We start from the raw sequence: 24,235 nt of genomic DNA, 5'->3' as shown, positions 1-24,235 counted from the left end.
TTCCAATTTAACAAACAATTTTGCCCCTATCTACATAATTGGGAAAAAGTGTGTGCGTGTCAAGCCCCGCCCCTCAATTTGATGTCATAATGCCCCTATCTACATAATGAGGAAACAGTATGTGCGTATCAAGTCCCGCCCCTCATTATTTGTTATAATGGTTGCCATGGCGACGCTGTCATCATAGGTTGCAAGCCCCGCCTCTCATTATGATGTCATGTGGCTCGGCCGGTGATTCTCGTTTCTTTCCTTCCACCTCATGGCTGATGGACATATGGGGGGACCTCGAGGAGAAGGTCAGTGTCACCCAGGACTAACACACTGTAACAGCACCACAGTCACTGCACACTGGAGGGCGGAACTCAGAGCTGATTGGACAGGAGGTGCAGCGTCCTCCAATAGAAGGAATCTCCCACTGATCAGCAGTTACCGGGCAGAGGGAGGACGGAGAGGTGAGAGCTGGAGGAAGCGATGAGAGAGTCGGTTTCTTATTTGCTGATTTTCTCATTTGTACATTTTTCTTTTTTTTGTTTTTTACAAGTTTAATAAGGAGAAAAGTTCTCCCAATAATAGAATACACGGCAGTGCGGCGCCCGGAGGGGAACACACATGAAAACCACTGGAAAATATATAAGAGGCACAAAAATGGCCTCAAAGTGTCAGACGGTGAATTGTCCCAGACTCACATAAGTCTCTGGTGTTTTCCAAGGGTTGTGACCTTCAGTCACTGATCTCCCATCAATCACACAGAGGAGACGCCAAGAATCATCATCAGGTCTCTGTACCCGGCCCAAACGGGGTCTGAGCCGAAAATCTGCATCAGAGGCAAATGGACAATTGTCCCCTATTGTGAAGGAGCAACCGGAGCTCAGAGAGAGAAATCACTGTGTGCCGCTGATCTCCCCCATCACCGCGATCCCTGGCACAATGGATCTCACCGGCTGTGATGCCGGGATCCACAGAGAGCGGCTGAGAGGAGCGGATTGTGATCTCCACAGTCATTGGAGTCACTAATAAGTGGTGATTTGCCCGCTGTGATGTTATTCGGCCAAGGAGGTCATTGGGGCCATCTTGGATCCCTCCCTTCTGTGTGATCACTGGTGAGATCAGTGGCCCAACATCATTTACCCTTTGATCCGCCACTTTGGAGCCATTTCTGAGCCTCTTATATAGACTTTGTAGCCGCTTTCAGGTGGATTCACCTCCGGGCCCCGCACTGCAGTGTATTCACCTCCGGGCCCCGCACTGCAGTGGATTCACCTCCGGGCCCCGCACTGCAGTGGATTCTCCTCCGGGCCCCGCACTGCAGTGGATTCACCTCCGGGCCCCGCACTGCAGTGGATTCTCCTCCGGGCCCCGCACTGCAGTGGATTCTCCTCCGGGCCCCGCACTGCAGTGGATTCTCCTCCGGGCCCCGCACTGCAGTGGATTCTCCTCCGGGCCCCGCACTGCAGTGGATTCTATTATTGAGAGCATTTCTGATAATAATTAAACTTGTAAATCAAAGAGAACAAGAAACCGACTTCAGCCTCGTCCTACATTGGGATCTCCTGGATCCGGTCACACGGTGATCACACCGATCCCTGGAGCCGACGCGGAGACCCCAGAAACAGCGCCATGTCCTCCTCACTATGGCGCCCACCACAGGCGCAGCTTCTCTAGTGGATTTCTGCCTCTTATAGAAGACAACACATTGATCCATAAACTCCAATCACAACAGACGACATAAATAAGACGTAATAATCCTCTGCGATCAGGAGCAATCACTGATCACCCTCTATACTCACCAGAACACACCGCAGACACGTGAAGGAGCACAATGAGGGGCCACATCCCCCTGCCCCGATATATGGGGGGACCCCGAGGAGGAGAAGCTCAGTGTCACCCAGGACTGACACACTGTAATGGCTTCACAGTCTCTGTACACTGGAGGGCGGAGCTCAGCGCTGATTGGACGGGAGCTGCAGCGTCCTCCAATAGGAGAAGGAATCTCCGCTGCTCAGCAGTTACCGGGCAGAGGGAGGACGAGAGGTGAGAGCTGGAGGAAGCGAAAGGGAAAGAAAACCTGTGAGATCTCAGGGCCGGATAAGACGCGTCACACAGTGACCACGGGGGACAGAGGCCGCAGACACAGGAGCCATCCTCCCGGGGATAATGAGGGGAGAAAGCCTCTGGGATTACTCAATAGGGGAAAATCAGTATAAGGGATGTGCCCCCTAGAGGCCGCACAATGCTACTGCAGACAGTGTCCTCATTGCTTTACCCTACTGCACTGCTCTCCATTCAGCAATACCCAGCATGCAATTCTGTACATAGAAATAGGTAAAATACTTTTATTTGGGTCTATATCTCCTCTGCGGATCTGTCCTGGACGACCACTTAATGAGAGCCCCCATCTAGTGTCACATTTGTCCTCAGACTTCACATCTGACGTCAGAACCGCAGCAAATCATGAGCCTCCTCTGACCTCTCTCATACCATCAATTCTTCACATCCTCCTCTAAGGCTGTGAGCACACGTTGCGGATTCTGCTGCGGATCCACAGCAGTTTTTGTTGCGGTGTACAGCACCATTATAACCTATGGAAAAAGAAAACCGCAGTGCAGACGGTGCAGATTTTTCTACGTGGATTTGCTGCAGTTTCAAATCCGCAGAAAGAATTGACATGTCAATTCTTTCTGCGGATTCTGCTGCGGTTTGCCACCTGCTCCATTGTAGAGGTTACAAACCGCAGGGCAAAACTGCAGATAAACCGCAGATAAACCTGCAGATTTTGCTAAATCTGCGCGGACAAACCCGCAGATCATTTCGCAGCGTGTGCACACAGCATGATCCCTTAGGCTATGTGCACACGTGCGGAAGTGCTTCACTAACCCTCCTGCTCTGGTGGGTGCCCAGTGCCCGGGGGACCAGAAAGCAGCAGTTTTAAACCAACTTCTCCAGCTAGAGATTGCCTGTACAGCCTCTTCAGTCTGCGGCCTCCTACAGGGCCTGAATCGTGGTCCCCCTGCTGGAAAAAGTTTCTCCTGTTGCTGGGGACGGTCCCTGCACTCCTTCCCCTCCATCCACCTGTGACAGATCTACAGCGGAGGCCGGACTGAGGGGTGAGTGAACTTCTGGGAGCCTCCAGCACATAGCATTTAGGGAGGTCTGCCACCATCATCCGTCACGGGGGGCCACCCCGCTGCATCTGTGGTGAAGACCCTGCTGGCAGTAAGAGACCCTCGGGACCAGACCTCTCCCTGCCCGTCTGCTGTCTTACCTGGGGGAAGATTGCTGATTGTGTTCTGTGTGATTGCTGGGAGCTGTGTGTCCTCTCCTCCTTGTGCAGTTATACAACAGGGGAAATCCCCATCTGCTGCAGAATCACTGAGCAGCCTGGGGCTTTAGGCTGTGTGCACACGCTGCGGATTTTGCTGCGATTCCGCAGCGGTTTTGGCCGCTGCGGACCCGCAGCAGTTTCTGCTGCGGTGTACAGTACAATGATTCCCTATGGGAATCAAAAACCGCAGTGCAGACGGTGCGGAATTTTCCGCGCGGATTATCTGCGGTTTTCAATCCGCAGAAAGAATTGACATGTCAATTCTTTCTGCAGATTCTCCTGCGGTTTGCTATCTCCTCTATTGAGGAGATGAAAAACCGCAGGACAAAACCGCAGAGCAATCCGCAGGTAAAACCGCAGGTCTTTTGACCTGCGGTTTCACCTGCAGATTTTACAAAATCCGCGCGGATGAATCCGCACCTAATCCGCAGCGTGTGCACACAGCCTTAGGCTGAGTGCAGACGGACTTTTGAGCCCTGCGGATTTTTCCGCACAGAATTGAAGAAATCCGCAGGTCAAATGACCTGCATTTTTCCTGCGGATTTCTTCCATCTTATGGCTGTGTGCCCACGATGCGATTTTTTTAAGCCTTTTTGCCGCGATTTTCGGCGCAAAAACGCTGCAAACACGTTTAAAAATCGTGTACAGAACGCCCCCCATGCATTCCTATGGCATTCCGCACATGCTGTGCTAATGCTGCGCTTTTTTCCGCGGCGGAATCGCATCGCGGAAAAAAAATCGCAGCATGCTCATTCTTTTGTGCGGAATTGCAAAGAATTGCCGCGATTCCGCACCCATAGGAATGCATGAGAATCGCTTACTTCCTGCATGTGGCTATGACCACCAAGCGGGAATCTTAAGCGTCTCATGTGCGGTTGGTACCCACGGTGTGGAGGAGAGGAGACTGTCCTCCAGGCCCTGGGTACCATACCCCTGTAAAAAAAAAAAAGAATAAAAAATAAAATATCGGGGTATATTTACCTTCCGACGTCCCGCGCTGCATTCCCGGCCTCAGCGTTCCCAGTAATGCCTTGCGGCAAGGACCTGTGATGACGTAGTCTCGCGTGACTCTAGCGGTCTCGTGAGATCACTATACCAACGCGAGACCAACGTCATCACAGTTCTCGCAAGGCATTACTGGGAACGCTGAGGCCCGGGAATGCAGCGCGGGACATCGGAAGGTAAATATACCCCAATTTTTTATTTTTTTATCATTTTTAACAATTTATCTTTTACTATTGAGGCCGCATAGGCGGCCTCAATAGTAAAAACCTGGTCACACTTTTCAAACACTATGTTTGACGAGTGTGACCAACCTGTCAATCACTTTCCAAGCGATGCTTCAAATCACTTGGAAAGTGCTTGACTACCGCACGCGAAAATCGCGGCAAAATTTCGGCAAAATCACGAACATAATCACAGGAAAATCGCGGTGAAATCGCGCGGGAAAAAAAACGTGCGATTTCTGGGAAGGAGTCCGGTTTTCAGTGTGCGTTTTAAAACGCTACGTGGGCACATAGCCTTAATGCGGTTTTTGTGCGGATTTCCCCCTGCGGTTTTGGAGACAGGGGAGGTGGAAAGCCGCACAAAAGAAGTGACATGCTACGGATTTTGTACCGCAGGAAAAATCCGCAGCGCCTGCACAGCGTTTTTTTTTTTTTTCATTGATTTTAATACTACTGTACATCACAATGCGGATATGCAGCGTTTCTGCGCGGAAAAATCCGCTGCGGATCCGCAGCAAATCTGCATCATGTGCACACAGCCTTAGAGGGACACTGCAGATTTCCTCTACTATAGTCAGAGCAGTGCTGTTGCCTCTCCACAATAGTGGCCAGAGAAGCTTATTAAGAAACGCCAATATTTGTGAGTGAGGGGCTTTGAGAAGATCCAGGCATTGACCTATTATTTGTGGCACTGGTTACCTTTGGTGGGGGCAGCTACTGGGACATAACTTTCTTGACCCCCCCACACACCCCCTCCCCCCAAGAGGATACATATTAAGCAGGAGACTATCTACTCCAAAAGCCACCTGATCCCTGATTTACTATTTCATCCAACATACCAGTTAAGCTCTGCTGCCATCTACTGCTCATAACTAAAATGACGCACTGATACGGGCTGCAGTATACTACCACTCCGGATACCACTGCTGAGTGGCACTCAGTGCTCTCTTTTATACACAGACGCCTCTCTTAAGGGCTTGTCTTCTAAACTGCTGTGGATACCGGCCCAACTGGGGACCCTTTTCAGCCTGTTTACCTTTATGATCTTGAGTGGTCCATATCCCTTAAACCATCTTGGATCTCCTCGGGACTAATTCTCTGTGATATCCTACCTAAACTACTTAGTTATATAGGTTCTTGCACTTAAATCTCGACTGAGACGTCTCCCCTCTCCAAATCATTGCTGACTCTATCACAAAGTAACTTATGCCAAAAATAGATGCAAGACTTCTTTCCTTTCAATCATCATTGGACTCGATCATATCCCAGTTGTCCGACCATTCCACCAAACTTTTGGCAGCAGAACAGCGGATCAGTGATTTGGAGGACATTGTACAGTCCTATGTTGCTCAGCTTAAAGATAAGGACCATGTGATAGAGCAGCTCCAAGACAAATTCGATGATCTGGAAAACTGGAGCCGCCGAAATAATCTCTGCGTCATCGGCGTTCCCGAGTCGGTAAAGGATCTCCACCACTTTACTTCCTCCTGCCTCCCACGAGCACTTAATTTGCCTGACCGACCTGGCTCCATGATAGGCGAATGAGCCCACAGACTTGGACTTCCGACTCCAGAATCCAATGCCCGCCCTCGCCCTGTTATTTTTTTAAGTTAATTTCCAGGACAAAATGCTAATGTTTCGGGCATTTTGGGCTATGTCTGCTGTGAAATATGAGGGACACTCTCTTCTTATGTTTCAAGATTATTCTGCCGTGGTGGCGGCCAAGCGCCGCGCCTTTGCTTCAGCTTGTAAACTTCTGCATGACAGAGGCTCCCGCTTTGCCCTTCTCTACCCAGCATGTCTGAGGGTGGAACTCCGAGGAAAGATGATGCTTTTCGTTGACCCTAATGAAGCCATGGAGGAGGTGAAGCGCTCCTCCCGAGCCTCTTCTCCGGCCACTTGATTTCAATTTCGTGGTTTTTGTAATTTTTTTCTAGTTGATAGCCATGTTACATCTGTTTATATTTACCTGCATGATTAATCTTTCGGTTACTTAATGCATGTTGTTTTTACTGCATTATGATTATGGGAGGTCTCAGTCGAGATACGGATATATAATGTTTATTGTGGTTTCTCTATGGCTTGTGGGTTTGTTGGGGGGTTGGGGGTGGGCTCTTCCTCCCTAAGCACGATTTTTTAAGTTGTCTTTCTGGGTGTTAGGGTTTGCTTGCTGGGACAGATCTTTGCCCAGTTGTTTGTTCTCTGATATTACTCTTTCATGGCCTCAATGTGGCATAGGCTAATATGGCTGACTCTAATACTGTAGCTCCTCATATTAATGTAGTCTCTCTCAAATTGTTATCTTGGAATGTGGCTGGGCTCAATACTCCGGTGAAACGCAAGAAAGTTTTAGACCATGTTACCCGTATACGCCCACACATTGTGTTTTTGCAGGAAACTCTCTGGATTCGTGGAAAACATCCTCCGCTTCGTAACAAGCATTACCCAGACTGCATAGAGGCTTATTTTTTAAGGAAGAAGCGTGGAGTTGCCATCCTGTTCCATAGAGACCTTTAATACTCCATTCAAGATGTGGTAAGAGACAAGGCGGGACGATATTTGCTGTTTAGGATCCTTGCTGAGCAGAGAGAATTCTGCCTTATTAATGTTTACGCACCTAATGCAGCTAGACCTTCCTTTTTTTCTAAGCTGGTAGAAGTCATCCATAGCTGGCATCCTACTAATATATTATTATGTGGAGATTTAAATGCTCTTCATGATATCTTTTTAGATAGGTCTACCTCACCGCCTGCATCCCTCTCCCCAGTTGGAACGATTCCCATCTTATTAGATAGGCTTGACTTATTGGATTCCTGGAGATGCTGCCATCCTATGGAAAAAGAATATACGTTTTACTCTAGGCTCTAGGGTTCACGACATACACACTCGCATTGATTACTGGCTAACATCTACCCTTCTTTTTAGATCTTTAAAATCGGTTGAGATTATTCCAATGGTTATTTCAGATCACTCTCCTGTCCTACTTACCCTAGACCTTCCCACAAGGAAAACTCTCTCCTTTTGTTGGCGTTTTCCCTCATATCTTTATACGTCGGACAATTTCACAAAATGTTTGGCTGGCTGGTGGGAACCAATACATGGAGGATAACTTGGAACATTTAGAAGACATCAGTTTATTCTGGGTAACCGCTAAAACAGTGCTCAGAGGACATATTATCTCTTATGTGTCTCAGAAAAAGAAGAAATTGTTGTCCTCCTTGCGGCCTCTCCTTGACCAGCTCACTCAATCCTATAGAGATTTCCGGCTACACAATACCTCCTCATCCAAGGAGGCTTACCTCACTGCTAAACATAATCTAGACACCTTACTGCATGAACAAGCGCATAACCAACTTGCCTACCAACGTAACCGCTTCTTTCATTGGGGCAATAAACCTGGGCGCCTTCTGGCATCACTAACGAAACCCTTCAAAAAGGCTATTAAAATCACCAGCATCAAACATCCTAATGGTTCCATTATCCGTGACCCAGTTCAAATATGCGCAGTTTTCAGAGATTTTTATGCAGATCTCTATGGCCCACCCAACGATTCTCAGGAAGAAGGCTATAATTTCCTTCACAAGGTTGATCCTCCAAAACTTTCCATCTCTCAAAGAGAAATTTTAAATAAACCTCTCTCTCTCCTGGGGAAGTTGGATTGGTCATCCAGTCTCTTAAATTGCTTAAAGTCCCTGGCCCGGACGGTTACTCAGCAGAATTCTATAAAATATTGCAACCATTACTTATACCCCACCTTACCTCTCTTTTTAATCATATTATAGATTAAAGTTTCCTTCCTGACCGCTTCAATGAAGCAAGCCTTTCATTACTACCAAAGCCAGGTAAAGACCCTCTTCTCCCTGCCTCGTACCGCCCAATCTCCGTTTTAAATGTAGATTTCAAATTGCTCACCAAAATTATGGCCAACAGATTACAATCTATGCTTCCTAATATCCTCACCACATCCCAAACAGGCTTTGTCCACGGTCGATCCATCACTTACAATATTAGAACGGCATTAGCCGCTGTTATTAATAGTCATCATACCAATGCTAAACAAAACATCTTGTTTAGCCTTGACGCCGATAAGGCTTTGACCGGGTATCTTGGTCCCACCTCATCCGAACTCTTAAATACAGATTGTTTGGATTTTCCTTTTTCAATTTTATCTGGACGATTTACACCACTCCTCAGTCCTCAATATGGCTCCATGGTATTCAGTCATCCCCTTTCTCAATTTTCAGAGGTACGAGGCAGGGATGTCCTTTATCCCCCTTATTGTTTAATATTGCCCTAGACCCACTGCTTAGATGTCTGGAGATGATTCCTTCCTTTGAGGGAATTGGGATAGGCCACCTTACACTCAAGTCCTTGGCATTCGCCGACGACATACTACTCATGATAGCTAATCCTAAGGAGTCCATTCCTTTCCTAATGGGGGATTTCCATGAGTTTGGAGAAATCTCAGGATTCCGCATAAATTTTAACAAATCCAAGGCTTTAGCGATCTTCAGAGATGCTCGACAAAAGTGGCCCTTCCCTTTTCCATTTCAGTGGGGGCATGGTTCTTTACGATATCTTGGTATTCTTCTACCCTCCAACCCACATACTATTTACTAACTTAATATCCGACCCTTAATATCTGCCATTACTCGGGAAATACAATCTTGGACGTCTTTTAAATTATCTTTCGCGGGTAAAGCTCACCTTATTAAAATGGTTTCCTTTCCTAAAATACTCTTCCCTTTACAAACGCTACCTATTCTATTATCTAAAGCTGACGATCAACTCCTAACTAAGATTTTTCGACAATTTATATGGGGCTCGAGGGGGAGATCTAGGATCAGTATGTTTAAATTGCAACAGGCTAAATCTTTGGTGGGGCCTCAATTTTCCAAATTTAAGATTGTATAGTGTTACAGCCATTTTCAGACATTCTCTTGATTGGATTTGGGGCCATACTAAATTTACCAACACCCTATTAGATGAAGCAATGTCTAGACCGATCAGTCTTCCTGCCTTACTCCATTTACAACAAAATAGAGTTCCCACTGCAATCAGGGATAATCCTCTGCTATGGTCTGTGGTATTGGCATGGCGTCATGCTAGAAGGATCAGCAGACTAGACCCTTATACCTCAATTTTCCTTCCCTTTCAAGGTAACCTTTTCTTTTTAGAAGGCAGACCACCCCCAATTTACCAAGTGCTGGGGGAGAGAGGGTGCAGACTGGTCTGCGATCTTCTGACAACTGCTCAATGTCCTCTTTCTCTGGAGGGTATTTTCTCCAAATATTCAATCTTAGTGGGTAATATTTTTATTACTACTCAGATTAAGCATTACATTGACTCGGTCTTCCGAGGCATACCAGTGTCAGAACCTGTCCTCTCCATCTCATCTCCCTTGGTGCTCGTGCAGGAGTTTATTCGCCAAGTCTTATCTATAAATCAATCAAACCTTCCATTTCATGGTCAGATTCTTCACCAGGCCCGGGCAGATGGGTATCACAACTATCTAATTATAGACTAACTGATCTTTTGAAAGCCACTCTACGTTTAAACTCTTTATTGCCATATGACAGCTACTCAACTATGGCCCTCATGATTTTCCATAGGGCTTACATCTCCCCGGAGGTCAAATCTAGGATGTCTCTATCGGCTAATCCCTCTTGTCCCAAGTGTTTACACTCTCCAGCTGACATCTTTCATTGTCTCTGGGATTGTCCGAAGATACAGGAGGTTTGGGATATGCTTCTTCGCCATCTCACTAACACCTTCAACATTCGCTTTACATTATCTCCAGAATGGGCGTTATTTAATATTCTCCCACGGGATCAACTACTCGGACTCTCTGCTCAGCAACGACGTGTTTTAACTATTTGGGCGGCGGCTACCCGCAAGAGTATTCTGCATTTGTGGGCACAGGACACAACACCTTCACTAAATCTAATTTCTTCGAAGGTAACATATTTGTTTAAAATGGATTGGATTGAGTCCATACTTCATAAAAAAAGTCATACGGAATGTTTTTTCCTCACATGGTCCTCCTTTATCGATCTGCAGCCACTATCGGTGCGTCAAGCATTACATGGCTGCTTTCAATTCACTGATTGGTATATGAGAGAGCTTATATCTGGTAACACACCTATTAGGCTTACCTGATTAAACCTGCAGGGTTTCAGACGTGCCTGGGGGGGATGGGGGGAGTTGGGGTTGGGATTGACTGTTAGGGCAGAGACACGCTGGCGAATTTTTTGTCCGAGAATCGGATGGTAAAATTTGCCCTGGCCGGCACCTCTCCGGACCTGAACTTGACAGCTGCATAGTAATCCATCATGCTGTCATGCTCAGGTCAGGAGAGGTGCCGGCCAGGGCAAGTTTTACCATCTGATTCTTGGACGAAAAATTTGCCAGTGTGTCTCTGCCCTTATACTGAATAACCCCATCTTCCTTTGAGTCTTTCAAGCTACACTTTCTGGATATTGTTATGTCCTTCTTTATCTTTATATGCTATGTATGTCACTGATTCTTATCTTGTTTGCAGACTGTTATAAATAAATATTTTTAAAAAAATATATAGTGTTTGACAAGTGTGACCAACTTTTTACTATTGGAGGTCGCCTATGCAGCCTCAATAGTAAAAATATATAATGTTAAATAATAAAAAAAAAAAAAAAAAAAAGTGATATTCTCACCTTCCGGCATCCACCGCAGCGTTCCCAGGCCTCAGCGATGCTCCCGGCAATTCCCGTTCCCAGCGATGCCTTGCGACAATGACCCCAGATGACATAGCATCATGCGAGACCGCTACGTCATCACAGGTCATTAACATCCTCTTCTGATCCTTCAGTCAGATTGATTCTTCACTTCCTCCTCTGATCCTTTTTGTGAGGGTGATTCTTCACATCCTCTGCTGATCCTCATGTCAGATTGATTCTTCACATCCTCCTCCATCATCCAATCTGCATTATGTTTCATTGTAGACACATCCTCAGGGTGATTCTTTCATTATATTAGTGACAGTGCGTCCCACCTGCTCACATCAGACATAGTAACATAGTAATTAAGGTTGAAGGGAGACTTTAAGTCCATCTAGTTCAACCCATATCCTATCCTAACTTGCCCTAACATGTTGATCCAGAGGAAGGCAAAAAAAACCCATGTGGCAAACAGTAAGCTTCACATTGGGGAAAAAAATTCCTTCCCGACTCCACATACGGCAATCAGACTAGCTCCCTGGATCAACGCAACACTAAGGAAACTAGTGTATATACCCTGTAATATTATACTTTTCAAGAAAGGCATCCAGTCCCTTCTTAAATTTTAGTAGGGAATCACTCATTACAACATCATATGGCAGAGAGTTCCATAGTCTCACTGCTCTTATTCTTCTGCAGAGATCTCAGCGCTGTCCAAGTCTTATGAAATATTCACCAAAATCGGGGTTTCTCCGCTCCCGTCCTCTGGGAATCGGCCCAGTGATGTCCTGAGGATTTCTGTAATGCTGCAGTAATCGGCATATAAGCTTCCGCCATGGAGGATCTGCACAATTAGGATTCCTCCAGGAGCGCACGTAAAAAGGACCGCAATAGGTAAGAGTGAGGGTGCGATGCTCGCTGCTAATAAGCCTCCATCACTATATTACATGTACCCTCCACACTACTAATATCACCATAGTGGGGAGGATGGATCCGTAACGCCTGTGCACACTATGCAGATTTATCACAAAACCTGAAGGGTTTCCCAACTCCAGCAAAGTGAGTGAGAATCCCGAGGTCTCGTGCACACGGTGCTTATTTGTCACCTGCAGATTTGGGGCAGATTATCAATTCTTTCAGCGTTCACACTAATGAGGGGAAAAAATCTGCATCAAAAACGCAAGTAACAAAAAAGCATCAAAAACGCAGATATTATAAAAGCAGAACTGATGTATACAGGAAAATGCATATTCCTTAATAAAGGAGACTCTCCAAAGACTATACATAATAATGGAGAAAAATAGAGAATTTCGCTATACCAGTATTAATGGAGATTGACGATCTAAAAACTACAAATGTCAGAAACTTGCTATGTCAAAAAGTACAAAATATATTTATGGATCCAAAAAAGTACAAGATAATCCACAGAGTGAGTCAGATCTATACATTATCCTATATTACACACAGGGCAGGCGGCAGCAGTACAACCCTGGGACACAGGACGGCATAGTACATGGATCAGTAGGGGTCTGAGACACCGGGGTAATGGGATGTACCACAATGTGTACCATTAAATACAAGGAGTATATACACATGTACTAAGGTATTCCCACCAGACTCAGAAATAAAGAGGAGGAATTGGCAGTTTCCATTTGTTACACCCGTAATGCAATATGTACACTCACTGGCCACTTTATTAGGTACACCATGCTAGTAAGGGGTTGGACCCCCTTTTGCCTTCAGAACTGCCTCAATTCTTCGTGGCAGAGATTCAACAAGGTGCTGGAAGCATTCCTCAGAGATTTTGGACCATATTGACATGATGGCATCACACAGTTGGCGCAGATTTGTCGGCTGCACATCCCTGATGCGAATCTCCCGTTCCACCACATCCCAAAGATGCTCTATTGGATTGAGATCTGGTGACTGAGGAGGCCATTTGAGTACAGTAAACTCATTGTCATGTTCAAGAAACCAATCTGAGATGATTCGAGCTTTATGACATGGCGCATTATCCTGCTGAAAGTAGCCATCAGATGTTGGGTACATTGTGGTCATAAAGGGATGGACATGGTCAGCAACAATACTCAGGTAGGCTTTGGCGTTGCAACGATGCTCAATTGGTACCAAGGGGCCCAAAGAGTGCCCAGAAAAAATTCCCCACACCATGACACCACCACCACCAGCCTGAACCGTTGATACAAGGCAGGATGGATCCATGCTTTCATGTTGTTTACGCCAAATTCTGACCCTACCATCCGAATGTCGCAACAGAAATCGAGACTCATCAGACCAGGCAACGTTTTTCCAATCTTCTACTGTCCAATTTCGATGAGCTTGTGCAAATTGTAGCCTCAGTTTCCTGTTCTTAGCTGAGAGGAGTGGTACCCAGTGTGGTCTTCTGCTGCTGTAGCCCATCTGCCTCAAAGTTCGACGCACTGTGCGTTCAGAGATGCTCTTCTGCCTACCTTGGTTGTAACGGGTGGCAATTTGAGTCACTGTTGCCTTTCTATCAGCTCGAACCAGTCTGCCCATTCTCCTCTGACCTCTGGCATCAACATGGCATTTCCGGCCACAGAACTGCCGCTCACTGGATTTTTTTTCTTTTTCGGACCATTCTCTGTAAACCCTAGAGATGGTTGTGCGTGAAAATCCCAGTAGATCAGCAGTTTCTGAAATTCTCAGACCAGCCCTTCTGGCACCAACAATCATGCCACGTTCAAAGGCACTCAAATCACCTTTCTTCCCCATACTGATGCTCGGTTTGAACTGCAGGAGATTGTCTTGACCATGTCTACATGCCTAAATGCACTGAGTTGCCGCCATGTGATTGGCTGATTAGAAATTAAGTCTTAACACACAGTTGGACAGGTGTACCTAATAAAGTGGCCAGTGAGTGTATATGCGTATAAATGGCCAAACACATTGTAAGGAAATTATAAAGAGTCACATGTGCAGATACACACATCATATAGCCGTCTCTTCCCCATAGTTTATGCCAAACCCTGCTATATGTCCAGGCCCTAGGATAGATTGGGGTGTGACCTCTAGACCGGTTATACACAGAGTGAGGGAGCGCTATAGAGATATTATCAATGCTGGGAGGAGGAAGAACCGTCCTTACTAACACTCACACTGAGACACTTTATGTCCTTTCACAACTGCTATGGAAACTCCTGACAGTAACCGGCACTGACAAAGTCTGTATTGGCCCGAGAGGAGGAAACTGGGAGAAAAATCCAGCACAGCTGGAAGCCCGATGGATCTCCAAAATAGATTCCGTCCAACCAAATGGACGGAATTAAGTCTGGAGCTTCGCCCTTTCCTTTAATACATATTGTTTTAGTGGTTGTAACTTGTATTGTTGTTGTTTGTTTACATTTGTTTTTAACTTTTTTTTTTTTTAGTTTATAGTTTCCCGTAACCCCGATCCCACTTAATCAGTGATCGGCGTGGTTTCCTAATCCTCTGGTGATGAAAATGACGGACGATCCCTCAAGCCGCTCTAGGATCAATTTGTAATTTAATTTTTTTTTTCTTCTCCCTTTCATTCATGTTCATCCCCTGCTTTTTCATTTTTTTTTTTTTTTTTTTACCCCTATACTGGGGTTATCTTGTTATGGAACTTATATATATGTATTTATTTCTATGCATAAATAAGGATTAATTCTTTATGTAAGCTGACTCTGTTATTATTTATGATCTATATGTAAATTTCCAACAAGAATATGTATTTTTTAATATATTCATGTACAATTCCTCTATTGAGGATATCTCTGCTTTATCACTGATCCTATATTGTTTACATGCACACTTTTTTTTTTTTTTTTACACCTGGGTCCACTTTTAAGTCCTTCCCTTATAATTATTTATTTATTCTGCTCCTATCTTCTCATTTATTTCTATTATCACTTACATACCCTCTCACTAATCCTTAGATGAGTATACTCACAATATCAGATCATTAGATCCAGTCTGGGTGCCACTTTGTCTCTACACTGTTTTATTTGATCTCCATCTTCTTTAGACTCTCGCTAATGGACGTCAATAGTGAAGCACTTTTCTCACCTATAGGGCGTAACACTGTCTCACTTCACATACCGCGTGTAGAGCGATAGCCAATCCATACGCCTGAGGGCTGCATTCACTCTCTGCAGTGAGCGCTCCTCTAGACTTCAAGCTGTGGGTCACCGTGGAGACGCATCTGCGTTGCTGCCGGCTCCGCCTCCTCATGCTGATGTGTCGGATGGGGGTGTGGACCGGTGACACGTGACGCTGACCGGCATGGACGTCAGCGTGAGCACCGAAAACCAACCGCTGCCACCACTGATTAACAATGCCATAAAAGCAACGACATGCTCACCCACCCTTCCAGTAAGACCCCGCCCAGGAAAAAGCATTACGAGAAACGCGCGTCGGGGCTCAGCACTGTACTTCCAGGTGACATACACTATTTAGCCTACTGCACTAGAGACGCTTTATTCACTTGCTGCCATTTGCAGATGTATACCAGATTTGCCTGCTGCACTTTATAGGAGCTTCATCAGTTTATCTGACAGCTAAGGCTAGTTTCACACTAGCGTATGGAGGAGCTGCGGAGGGATGCGGACTTCCCTGGTGAAGCTCCGCTCACAGCCGCACCTCCTCCAGTCAGCTCCGCCTCTGTCGGCATGCGTACCCTAGCTTTAGCATTGGGTACGCAGGCCATGCTGATGTATGTGGATGCCTCCAGAAGCGTCTTTTTGGCGGTGCAGCTGTCACGCGGGGCTTAGGTCAACTAAGGCAGAAATACCCGGGGCCCCTGTGGTGTCCCTTTCACTAGGGGAAACCCTGTCTGACCCTCAACTCAGGGTTTTTGCTGAGGGTGCAAATGCCTGAGCCTCCACCCTTTCCTTATCTCCTGCTCAGCCCTAAGCTTAACCCTCCACCCAGTGAGGAGACAAACCACCAAAGCCCCAAACAATAAAGACAGACAGGGAGAACTTAAACTGCACCGCGCCGCATACACACAGGACTATACAGTAATGTGAACAGGGCACAACAAAACAAATATGGGAAGGCGAGAAGGTAACAATGGATCATACGACACCAGATATTAATCTCTCTCTCTCTCTCCCCCCAACACCTCCACTCCAGACCGGAACCACTTGGTATGACACACAAGCTATAATCGGCGACGCCCATAGGCCAGCACGACTATTTAAAGACCGTGGGCGTGACCAAACATCCAACCTGATCTTCAGCTAGATTAACCCCCGATAGCCTGAGAAACTCAAGCCGGCGCCACTGAGGCTATAGTGGACGGAGGTGGAACTACCTCTGCCTGCCGGACGCTGTGGTGTGAATAGCGTCCGACATGACAGTACCCCGTCTTCTACGAGGGACCCCAGGGCCCTCAAGACTCATAGGACCCGGTTTGTCCGGATGACGACGGTGAAAAGAACTGACCAGCCGATCTGCATGTATGTCCGACAGGGCTGTGGAGTCGGTAAGCCACAGTTGCGACTCCGACTCCTGGATTTTATCAGGCTCCGACTCCTTCATAAATGGCCAATTCATAACAACAAATTTACTGTTGTAAAATATTAAACATCGTGCTTATTCAGTTTCTCACCATCATATAAGTAATCAGACCACTTAGAGCAAAAACTACATTTATTAGAATACAATTAGAATATAGCAAATAACTTTTATAAACTGTAAGTAAATATGCAATAAACACTTTTATGCAGTTAATAAGAAGAAATCTATAAATTTGTCCTCAGAAAAAGTATTGCCTCTGTCAGATCCTCCTTCATGGATGCCCTCAAATCTGATCTAATTATTTTGAGAGCAGAGAACAACCTCTCTACACTAACTTGTGTTGGTGGCAAAGCAGTAACCACTCGGGCAACATCTCTGACAATGTCAGGATACAGAGGAATCGCTTGTTGCACTGTTATTTTTGATGAACGGTCAAATTTCTCAATTTCTTTTAGTGCACATGAAAAATTCTGCTGAAATGTACTGGCTGTGTTCCTTGATGGGGATGACTCTTCTTCTATGCGGGAACGCTTTGCACGGTCCTTGTGATCCAAATATTTTTCTAAATTAAATTCTTCATCAGTTGATGATGAGGGTGAAGATGTGGCAGGACGACCAAATTCTTCTTGTTCCTCCTGACTGTTCTGCAACCCTTTCATCCTTACTGCTATTTCAAACAGAGCTTCTTTTCCTTTACTTAGCTGTTGATCATCTAGAAGAATCCGATGCATTGGGTCTACATAAACAGCTGCCAAAAGAATGTTATTTTGTAATAGTAGCTCCTCTTTCATTGATGTAGCAATGCCACTTGCAATTAACCCTCCTCTTTGGGACAGGCAAAACATCAGGTTCTTCCACTCCTTTAAGAAAATACCTGAAGTCCTCTGCTTGTAATTTTTTAGTCACTGTAAATGGGTGCTCTAGCAATTTTTCCAGCTCAGTCACCTGATTCCACAGACTTTCATTTAGCATCAGTTGAGGGTTAGCCATGTCTACAAGAAAGGTTTTCAGTTCAACCAAGCGCTGAATCATTAAGTACTGCCCCATCGTGTGGCTTGATCAATAATTGCCCCTTTTCCAGCACGTCTCTTCAAAATTGAGTCAACTTTAGGGGTTCTGGCAACAGTAGCCAATTTTCTCACCTTGCCAATCAGTGCAGCAGCATGTCCTACTTGCAGACTGTCTCTTATAGCCAGCTGTAGCGTATGCACAACACAGCGCATGTGATGAATGAAAGAACATATTGACACAGTTTCAACAAGATCATCTAAACTATCATGTTGCTGTTCATCTGAAGCAACTTCAGTTTGCTCCTCAGTTACAATACTGTGTTCCTCTATTTCAAACATTTCTGTGTCTGTGGACCCATAATGTTCTTCTAGCTGCTGGTCACCATCATTACTCTCATTCATTAGCTTAATAGTACTTATCATATTTGAAGCATTGTCAGTTACGACAGAAAGAACTTGCTCTTTTTTAAGTTCATAGTTTTGCAGAACCTTTTCCACCAAGACCTGGAGAAACTCACTGGTGTGATGAGCTTTGGTGTCTTTTACTGACAATGTCTTGGTAACTATTTCATTTTTGTCACAAAAATCGGACATTGATGGCAAAATAGTGACGTGTGCAGGCATCCATTTTAAGAAACAGAAAGCGTCCCTTGAGAGTTTTTTAAGTTCTTCCTTTTGTTTAAAAGCTTCTTCGATTACTAATTTTCTAATACTCTCTCTCTCTCTCCAGAGAAACACCAAGCTTGCGGGCCATTTCCCCATTCAGACACATAAAAGCTGGTCGTGAAAATAATGAAATAGGCACACTATCCTTTACAACAAGCTCTATGATCTGTTTTTTTAAATGTATCTACTGTCATTGTCGCAGTAACTTTGTCACTGACAAAATATTTTGCAACTGATGGCTGCAAAGTTCTCTGCTCCTTTGTTTGGCTGGAAGAGCTGGGCACTGGTTCATTGGTTTGGACGCAGTCTCTCATCCACTGCTTTCAGTACTTCTGGATGAAAGCGCTGTAAATGTCTCTTTAGATTAGCTCTGGTAGGAGCATTTTTATCTTTGCCTGAATATGCACTCATCTTGGCTTCACAGCATTTGTTTTCGTCTGGATCATTTGTCATACACTGACAGACATAATGTTTTCTATCTTGAGTGATGGTGAAATGTTCAAATACAGCTGATTTAATGTGATGCTTCTTTGACAGTCTCAGGTTTTTAATTCTGCATTCACAATCCAAATGACAATTGTTTTTCCTAAAAACAATTGTACAAAATTATTGCCAGGTCGTACAACTGATATAGTGGTCAGTAATACTGTTATTATTCCTCATGTACTCACAGTTAACTGATGCAAAGTTTGTTGAAAGGATAATACTACTTACAGTCTTCCTCTTTTGAGTAGCAGGCAGCTGTGAGATGCTTGGAAGACGCACACCTAGTATGATCTAGTCTAGAGGAGGAGCTTTACTACTAAGAATTTGCAACACATTTTCACTTTCAGTTTCATACATTGTAAGTAGGGGGGTTGGGGCAGCATGAGGTTAACCAAGTATAAGATTAGATAAGGGCAGTGGAGAACAGTGACACACAAGAAGTAAGAAATGTCTCTATCTCCAGCAGAACTGCTTGTCACTGTTGTTCATAGTTTGATAGAACATATATATTTGAGTAACATTTAGAAAATTCATATGAAAGTTCAATTATGAAATATTAATACATTTTTTTTAAAGCTGGAGTCGGAGTCGGTACATTTCTCCAACCAAAACTAACTCCGACTCCAACTCCACAGCCCTGATGTCCGAGACTGGTACCCAAGACCTCTCCTCCGGACCATACCCCCGCCAGTGTACCAAATACTGAAGAGTACGGCGCACTACTCGAGAGTCCACTACCTTGGAGACCTCGAACTCTAAATCGCCATCCACCATGACCGGAGGTGGCATCGGCGTCATGTCCACAGAGCCTACCACCTTTTTCAATAAAGCCCTGTGAAAGACGTTGTGTATCTTGTATACTGCAGGGAGTTCCAACCGATAAGCAACTGGGTTAATGATGGCAGCAATCTTAAAAGGCCCAATAAACCTTGGACCCAATTTTAAAGATGGAATTTTGAGTTTTATATTTTTAGTCGCTAACCACACCCATTCACCCACACACAGGTCCGGACCTGGCACGCGCCTACTGTCAGCCACCCGTTTGTACCTCGCACTCATGCTCAACAATCGCTGTTTCACCCTCCTCCAGACCGATGATAATTGAGCTCCTAGCTGGTCCTCCTCCGGGACGCCCCCCCCCCGAGTCACCCTGACGTAAGGTACAAAATTGAGGATGTTGACCGTAAACACAAAAGAACGGAGACTCTCCCGATGACTCTTGAAGGTGATTATTTAACGCGAACTCGGCCAGAGGAAGGAAAGTAGACCACTCCTCTTGGTTGTCGGACACAAAGCATCGTAAATACTGCTCCAGATTTTGGTTCATGCGCTCAGTTTGACCATTTGACTGTGGATGAAACGCCGATGAATGTGACAACTTGATCCCCAAACGTGAGCAAAAAGCTTTCCAAAACCTCGCAACAAACTGAGTTCCCCTATCAGATACTATGTCCGACGGAACTCCGTGGAGTCTGACCACCTCCTGCACAAACACCTGAGCCAACGTCTTCGCATTGGGCAAGGAAGGCAATGAGACAAAATGCGCCATCTTTGAAAATCGGTCAACCACCACCAGGATGACAGTGTTCCCTGCCGAGACTGGCAAGTCAGTGATAAAATCTATGGAGATTTCTGTCCATGGCCTATCAGGTACCCCCAGAGGCTGTAGCGTGCCAGCAGGACGGGCTCGGGGCGACTTGGCCCTGGCGCACGTGATGCAAGCTGCCACGTACGAGACCACGTCCTGCCGGATTTTGGGCTACCAGAAACGACGCGATACCAGCTCCAAAGTGCCCTTAACCCCTGGATGACCAGCCAGTACTGAGTCGTGATGTTCCCTCAACACCTTAAGACGAAGATGAAGGGGTACAAATGATTTGTTGGCGGGAAGTCCTGGCGGTACCTCCTCTTGGGCCTCGGCAATCTCCGCCTCTACCTCAGTCGTGAGAGCCGAAACCACTACACCTTCCTGGAGGATGGGTACCGGCTCTTCCCGAGGTTCTCCCCCCCGGAAAACACCTGGACAAGGCATCCGCCTTGGTGTTTTTAGCCCCGGGACGGTAAGTCACCAGAAAATTGAAACGTGTAAAAAACAATGCCCAGCGAGCCTGCCTAGGAGACAGACGCTTGGCCGACTCCAGATAGAGCAGGTTCTTATGGTCGGTGATGACTGTGACCTGGTGAGCCGCCCCCTCCAAGAAGTGTCGCCATTCCTCAAAAGCCAATTTGATGGCCAACAACTCCCTGTTGCCGATATCATAATTCCGTTCGGCCGGCGACAGCTTCTTGGAGAAGTAGGCGCATGGATGCATATCGCTCAAAGATGAGCCCTGTGACAGTACTGCCCCCACTCCCACCTCAGACGCATCAACCTCCACCACAAAAGGTTTAGACACGTCCGGTTGCACCAGAATGGGGGCTGAAGCAAAACTGTTCTTCAGACGCTCAAATGCACGTATCGCCACCTCAGACCAGCTAGTCAGATCGGTACCTTTTTTTGTCATGTCCGTGAGCGGTTTGGCTATAGTAGAAAAGTGTTTTATAAATTTCCTATAATAATTAGCAAACCCAAGGAACCGCTGGAGCGCTTTCAGATTATCAGGCCTTTCCCATTGTAGCACCGCTTGCACCTTAGCCGTGTCCATTTTAAACCCTGTGGCGGACACAATATATCCCAAAAAAGGCAACTCCTGAACAAAAAATAAGCATTTTTTCAGCTTAGCATAGAGCTTATTCTCACGGAGCAACTGTAACACCTGCCTGACATGCTCTAAATGAATGTCCCGGTCGCTCGAATAAATGAGGATATCATCCAGGTATACAATCACAAATTTCCCCAGGACATGAGCAAATACGTCATTAATAAAATGTTGGAAAACAGCAGGCGCGGTTGTCAACCCAAATGGCATAACCAGGCTCTCAAAATGACCCTCAGGAGTGTTAAAGGCCGTCTTCCACTCATCCCCCTGACGGACCCTTATGAGGTTATACGAACCCCTGAGGTCAAGCTTGGAAAGCCACTTTGCCCCCCGCCACCTGGTTGAACAAATCAGGGATCAAAGGCATCGGGTATGGATCACGGATCGTAATCTGGTTTAACTCCCGGAAATCCAGACACGGCCGTAACCCCCCATCTTTCTTCTTAATGAAGAAAAACCCCGCTGCTACAGGCGAGGACGAAGGCCGGATGTGTCCTTTGCTCAGACTCTCCGCGATGTAGTCTTTCAGAGCTTGTCTCTCTGGACCAGAAATATTAAACATCCTGGCCTTAGGTAATTTGGCCCCGGGTTTTAACCTAATCGCACAGTCATAGGCTCTATGTGGAGGCAGTCCTGAGCAACCCTTCTCAGAGAAAACATCCGCGAAATCCTGCAAAGCCTCCGGAAGGCTGGGCGTCACGGCAGACACACATGTGGCCAAGCAATTGTCCTGGCAAAAACCACTCCATTGGACTATGTCCTGAGTTTTCCAATCAATCACCGGGTTGTGCCTGGACAACCATGGAAAACCCAAGACCATTTGTGCTGGGAGATTACGGAGGACCCTACATGTAACCCACTCCGAATGTAGGACCCCAATGTGGAGTTTCACCTCAGCCACAAACTCCGTAATCTCCCCTTGTGGGAGGGGAGCGGCATTAATGGTAACCACCTGAATAGGATGAGGGAGTTTTTCGATCTTAAACCCGGCAGTGCGTGCAAACTCCTCATCTATGAGATTGGTGGCGGAACCGCTATCCACAAACACTGATATTGGTAGCTCTCTGCCCGCGATAATAACCTTGGCAGGGAGCATACATTGAGATACCATCATGGAGGATATGCATACGCTCAGTTGGATCTCCTCCATACCCACTGAGCTTAGCAGTTTTCCGCCGGTGTGACCTTCTTCGGTAGCACAGGACAAGCGTTAACATAATGATTCCTTTTACCACAGTAAAAACATGCTCCGGGCTTCGTGAACCCAGGGACGCGACGCTTAACCAGTGACACCCCCGCAATTTGCATAGGTTCAGTGGGCTCACCTGCAGCAACCACACTTGCACCCCTGCTTTCCCCCAGGGGTAGCGTCTCCTGTGCCCCCTGACGCAAACGGCGATCAATACGTATAACCAAACTCATGGCAGACTCCAACGATGTAGGAGTCTCATACATCAGGAGGGCCTGTTTAACTCTTCCTGAAACCCCATGAATAAACTGACTCCGCAGCGCTGGGTCGTTCCACTGTGTGTCTACTGCCCAACGGCGAAATTTTGAGCAATAGTCTTCCGCCATACGTTCCCCCTGACGGAGGGCGCGGATTGTAGATTCTGCTAGAGCTAATCTGTCGGGATCATCATAAATGAGCCCGAGTGCAGAAAAAACATTATCGACAGAATGAAATGTAGCAGAGTCAGCTGGTAAGGAAAATGCCCATGCTTGGGGGTCCCCACTCAGTAATGATAACACCAGGCCCACCCGCTGAGCCTCATTACCTGAGGAGACCGGGCGCATGCGGAAGTATAACTTGCAGGCCTCCAGAAATATGACAAGTTTGCTGCGTTCCCCTGAGAATCGTTCTGGCAGCGGGATCTTCGGCTCTGCACCGACACCTGCAGATGCCGTTTGCACCTTCGCTACTACCAGGCCCTGCTGCTCAACTGCCCCTTTCAACTCGGAGACCTGTAAGGACAGCGCCGCCAACTGGCGGGTTATGGAATCCATGGGATCCATGGACTCCTGAAAAATGTGGGCCGATTATAATGTCACGCGGGGCTTAAGTCAACTAAGGCAGAATTACCCGGGGCCCCTGTGGTGTCCCTTTCACTAGGGGAACCCTGTCTGACCCTCAACTCAGGGTTTTTGCTGATGGTGCAAATGCCTGAGCCTCCACCCTTTCCTTATCTCCTGCTCAGCCCTAAGCTTAACCCTCCACCCAGTGAGGAGACAAACCACCAAAGCCCCAAACAATAAAGACAGACAGGGAGAACTTAAACTGCACCGCGCCGCATACACACAGGACTATACAGTAATGTGAACAGGGCACAACAAAACAAATATGGGAAGGCGAGAAGGTAACAATGGATCATACGACACCAGATATGAATCTCTCTCTCTCTCTCTCCCCCCCCAACACCTCCACTCCAGACCGGAACCACTTGGTATGACACACAAGCTATAATCGGCGACGCCCATAGGCCAGCAGACTATTTAAAGACCGTGGGCGTGACCAAACATCCAACCTGATCTTCAGCTAGATTAACCCCCGATAGCCTGAGAAACTCAAGCCGGCGCCACTGAGGCTATAGTGGACGGAGGTGGAACTACC

The 24,235-nt window shown here is 46.4% G+C and overlaps 2 protein-coding genes and 1 long non-coding RNA gene across 7 annotated transcripts in view; 1 reads left to right on the top strand and 2 right to left on the bottom strand.

Annotated features, from left to right (window-relative positions):
• Positions 1 to 1,873, bottom strand: part of LOC141048425 (class I histocompatibility antigen, F10 alpha chain-like) — a 299,540-nt gene extending 297,667 nt beyond the window's left edge. The window contains exon 1 of the mRNA XM_073543981.1: positions 1,788 to 1,873. Within this exon, the coding sequence (XP_073400082.1) occupies positions 1,788 to 1,833 (46 nt within the window). The 5' untranslated portion in view covers positions 1,834 to 1,873. The remainder of the gene's footprint in view (positions 1 to 1,787) is intronic.
• Positions 1 to 24,235, bottom strand: part of LOC141048423 (class I histocompatibility antigen, F10 alpha chain-like) — a 300,218-nt gene that overhangs the window by 125,418 nt on the left and 150,565 nt on the right. The gene's annotated exons all lie outside the window — the stretch shown is intronic.
• Positions 2,017 to 14,922, top strand: LOC141048432 (uncharacterized). 3 transcript variants are annotated; one of them, XR_012220055.1, is made up of 4 exons: positions 2,017 to 2,031; positions 6,943 to 7,083; positions 11,943 to 12,137; positions 14,651 to 14,922. It is a non-coding gene; the product is annotated as an uncharacterized lncRNA (long non-coding RNA). The 3 variants fall into 3 exon arrangements; XR_012220054.1 differs by lacking the exon at positions 2,017 to 2,031 and adding an exon at positions 2,044 to 2,322; XR_012220053.1 differs by lacking the exon at positions 2,017 to 2,031 and adding an exon at positions 2,862 to 3,213.

The sequence above is a fragment of the Dendrobates tinctorius genome, unplaced genomic scaffold (genome assembly GCF_039654945.1).
Source record: "Dendrobates tinctorius isolate UK_male_01 unplaced genomic scaffold, ASM3965494v1 ptg000135l, whole genome shotgun sequence".
Taxonomy (NCBI): Eukaryota; Metazoa; Chordata; class Amphibia; order Anura; family Dendrobatidae; genus Dendrobates; species Dendrobates tinctorius.
The sequence above is the reverse complement of the archived record's forward strand: the minus strand, read 5'-3'. Positions and strand labels throughout refer to the sequence as shown.